The sequence below is a fragment of the Bidens hawaiensis genome, unplaced genomic scaffold, assembly GCF_021521415.1.
Source record: "Bidens hawaiensis isolate Kalapana, Puna unplaced genomic scaffold, B.hawaiensis_p1.1 tig00012391_1, whole genome shotgun sequence".
In the NCBI taxonomy this organism is placed as follows: domain Eukaryota; kingdom Viridiplantae; phylum Streptophyta; class Magnoliopsida; order Asterales; family Asteraceae; genus Bidens; species Bidens hawaiensis.
This window is the reverse complement of record NW_027492012.1, coordinates 1-4,034: the sequence shown is the minus strand read 5'-3', so window position 1 is coordinate 4,034 and position 4,034 is coordinate 1. Positions and strand designations below refer to the sequence as shown.

The following is a 4,034-nucleotide window of genomic DNA, read 5'->3' as shown; positions in this document are numbered from 1 at the left end:
AAAAAAAAAAACCGGTTATTTTTTCGATTAACCATTTCAGTTATTAACCTAACTAGTTCCAAAAGTTAGTGTATTTATACTAAAAAAACGGGCCGGTAATCTTAACTGGATATCGATAATAACCGGTTTTGATCATTTGCCAGAAGCGGCTCAATTAGTAACCAATTCTAGAATCGGTTAACCATTTTTTGCACTTCTAGATCCAACATAGTCAGACTTGCTGAGTGTGGCTACAGGTGTAGAAATCGGTTTATGGGTCCAACACAAGTTTGGCTAGAGATTGGTTCAGTTTGGAAACCGATTTTAGGGGAGAAATACACGAACCTATGGAACTGATTAGGGTCGGGTTGAAACCGGTTAACTGGATTTCAAAGCGGTTTTGAAACCGGCTCAAGTCCAAATCAGTTTCAAGGCGCGGGAATTCAAACTCTTCGACAAATTGACGGGTAGGGTCGAGCTGGTTTGGGTCAAAACGTTTTAGTGTAACATTGGGTTGAATCAAAATCCAGTTCACAGGAGCCAAACTGATTATTTCCCACGCCTAAGTGTGGGTGTCCAACATAGTAATCTGGTCCAACAGAGTCCAAGTGAGGTAATCCGGAAAGCCGAAGAAACATATGAGTTTGGGCCTGATCCAATAAATGAGTTTTGGTATTCATACTAACATGTGAATAACATGGATCTTGTGATCCGAATTTAGCAATCAGGTTAAGTACATATTGATTAATGGTTGAAACGTTATTGGCTCAAAAATGTTTTTTGGTTAAACAATAGGATTGCTTTCTTTTTTGTTTTGCCCTCAATATTATTTGTGTTTATAATGCAAAGAAAACACTTATATGATCATTACGAAATTTAACTACCTATCCCCGGACCGGTATAGAATAGCTAATTTAAGTTGAAGAACTTCTGGAAAATATATATATATATTAGTTATAATTCTTAGTGTATATCATTGAATATTATTTGTATAATATTTAGTTAAAATAGATGATTGTATAGGATTATATTTCCTTATTTATCTTGTATGTAAATATATATTCAAGGGTTTGGAATGAGAATGATCGACAATTCAGTTCATTACATGGTATCATTAGCCACAAAACACTAGCCGTTCAACCTACTTTTGCCCCTGCTTCGGTAGCCGCCACCCCTCCCCAGTTGTCTTCTATATTCTACCTCCCTCTTTACGCTCATCATGGGTGATGCTAACAAGTCGGCTGACAAAACCGATGCTCTACACCCGGTTTACACCGTTACTAATATCCAGTCTCGTGTTCGCACCCTGGATAACTCTAAGGTAACATATTCTGCTTGGGTTAAACTGTTGAAGTTACATGATCGTGGGTATGAATGTCTAAAACACATCGATCGTACTGATTGCCCAGCAAAGACAGATCCATGATACGACACATGGATCAAAATTGATTCCATTGTTCTCCAATGGATCTATGCTACTTTTCTGATGAAATACTTGGTCGTATCCTTCAAGACGAGTCCACTGCTCACCAAGCCTGGAATCGCCTTCAAGATATTTATCTCAATAACAAGGGTCATAGGGCTACCGCTCTAGAAACCGAGTTCTCAAATCTAAGGCTTCAAAATTTCCCATCTATCGAGGCCTACTGTCAAAGAATCAGAGATGTCGGAAATCAATTGGCCGATGTCGGGATACCTATGAGTGATGAAAGAATGGTAATTCATCTTGTTAATGGATTACTTATTGAATATGATGCAACTGGCTCTTACATTAATCAAGCCATGCCGACATGGGAAAGAGCATTTAGCATGCTTGATTCAGAACCTCGTGACCAATCTTCTCCGGGCATTGCTGTTGCTGTTAACACACCACCCACTTACCCAAACCAAAACACTAACCGCCTGTACAACTCTAGAGGAGGTTCGGGTCATAACCAAAACCCCGGTCCGAATACTAGACATCCAGATGATTCCAGAACCCATAACATGCCAAGAGGTGATACTTGAAACCGCGGCCCAAACTATTGTTACAATAACTCTAGGAACCAAACTCAATACTCCAGACCTAATACCCCAGCCCAATGGCCACCTGCTTCTCAGCCCACTGTTTGGCCCAATACTTCGGCCCCATGGCCCAACTGGTATAAGACCCCCACCACCACCACCGTGCCCCTTCCCAACCCAACCTGATTGGGTTCATCAAAATTCATGGGCTGCTCCAACCCAAACCACACCCTCCTCTTCAACATCCAAACCCGAGCAGCAGACAAACTCACCCTATTTCCCGGCTTAATACCGCAGGCTCATGTGACAGATTATAATGCTTCGCATCCGACTGATCTTCGTGATGCATTCTCTGCTTTGAACATGAATGATGATTCTGAGAATGACCCTTGGCACATGGACACGGGTGCCTCTTCTCACATTACGTGTGATCCAGGTAAAATTACTAACCCAAGTGCTATTAATGTAATTAGTACTATACGAGTCGAAAATGGTCAGCTAATCCCAGTTCTTGGATCAGGTAACACTACCCTACCCTCCCACTCAAAACCACTTGAACTTAAAAATATCCTATATACCCCCGACATAACTAAAAACCTCGTATATGTATGTCAGTTTAATATTGATAACTGGACATCTGTTGAGTTTGACCCGTTTGGCTTTTCTGTGAAGGACTTCATGAATGGGAAGATTCTAGAGGGGCATGATAGAACGGGCCACCTAATCCCTTTCACCAACACTGCTTCCGCATTTTTCGTTTCCAAGGCACCGGATTTTTGGCACAATCGGCAAGGGCACCCCAGTCAACCTGTTTTGATTTTCTTTCTTCAAATAAGCTTATTGCATGTAACAAGCGTGGACATGATTTACTTTGTCATTCTTGTCAGCTTGCTAAACATAGACGTTTACCATTTTCTATTTCATCTTCTACTTCTATTTTACCATTTGATATTATACATTGCGATCTTTGGACATCGCCTATTTTAAGCAAAAATGGTTACAAGTACTATATGGTGATGATCGATAATAAAACACAATATACCTGGGTCTTTCCACTTAAATTCAAATCTGTCACATTTGAAAAATTCACCCGCTTTCATAAATATGTCCAAACCCAATTTCAAACAAATATTAATTCGTTTCAATGTGACTTAAGGGGTGAATTTGATAACAACACCTTTAAACACTTTGCTCAACTTAATGGTCTCCAACTCCGATTTTCTTGCCCCCAAACATCCCAAAAAAATGGGAAATCTGAGCGCATGATTCGTTGCCTAAACGAAATCATGCTTACCCTACTCACTCAATGCCTCCCTACCGTCTCACTTTTGGGTTGAGGCCCTACACACGGCCGTTTACCTTCACAATATTTTACCAACTAAATTACTACATTACTACACCCCATACGCGGCTTTGTACCGTCGCCACCCCACCTATGATCACCTGCGTGTTTTCTGATGTGCGTGTTATCCAAACACCTCGTCCACTTGCCCCACACAAACTTAGTCCTCGTTCCTCATTATGTGTCTTCCTTGGATATCCCGAAAATTTCCAAGGATATCGGTGTCTTGAGCTCTCCACCGGGAAGATTATAATCTCCCGCCACGTCACCTTTGACGAGTCTGTGTTTCCGTTCCAAAATGAACCCACCTTCACTCCTCCTGACCTCTCCTTTATCGACACCGATCCACCATCGCATATATTCCAGCCACCACCATCATTTAACCCCACCCATTATGCCCAATATACCCCTACCAACGTACCCACACATTATACCTCGCCTACCCACAACCCAAACCCATCCACGACCCACCAGCATGCACCAAATAACTCTCTACCACCTAATCCTTCTCCTACCCAACATACTACAACTACCGAACCCGCACAAACATCTGACCCCAACCCATCTATGACCCAACAACCATTACCGAACCCCCCAACAAACCGAACCCACCTTCCAACACATACCGCCGCTCCACCTACATCTCATCCTATGATGACTCGTTCCCGATAAGGTATAACCAAAACCTCGTGTACCCTTTAACCTTAAC

The 4,034-nt window shown here is 41.9% G+C and overlaps 1 protein-coding gene across 1 annotated transcript; it reads left to right on the top strand.

Annotated features, from left to right (window-relative positions):
- The first annotated feature begins 1,443 nt into the window (after window positions 1-1,443).
- On the top strand, window positions 1,444-1,986 carry LOC143540929 (uncharacterized). The gene has a single exon (XM_077033879.1). The coding sequence runs from the start codon at window positions 1,444-1,446 to the stop codon at window positions 1,984-1,986; it is 543 nt and encodes a 180-aa protein (XP_076889994.1).
- Window positions 1,987-4,034: the final 2,048 nt, after the last annotated feature.

Excerpts from the sequence above, each read along its gene's own strand:
- LOC143540929 (XM_077033879.1), top strand. The coding sequence starts at position 1,444 with ATGGATCTATGCTACTTTTCTGATGAAATACTTGGTCGTATCCTTCAA.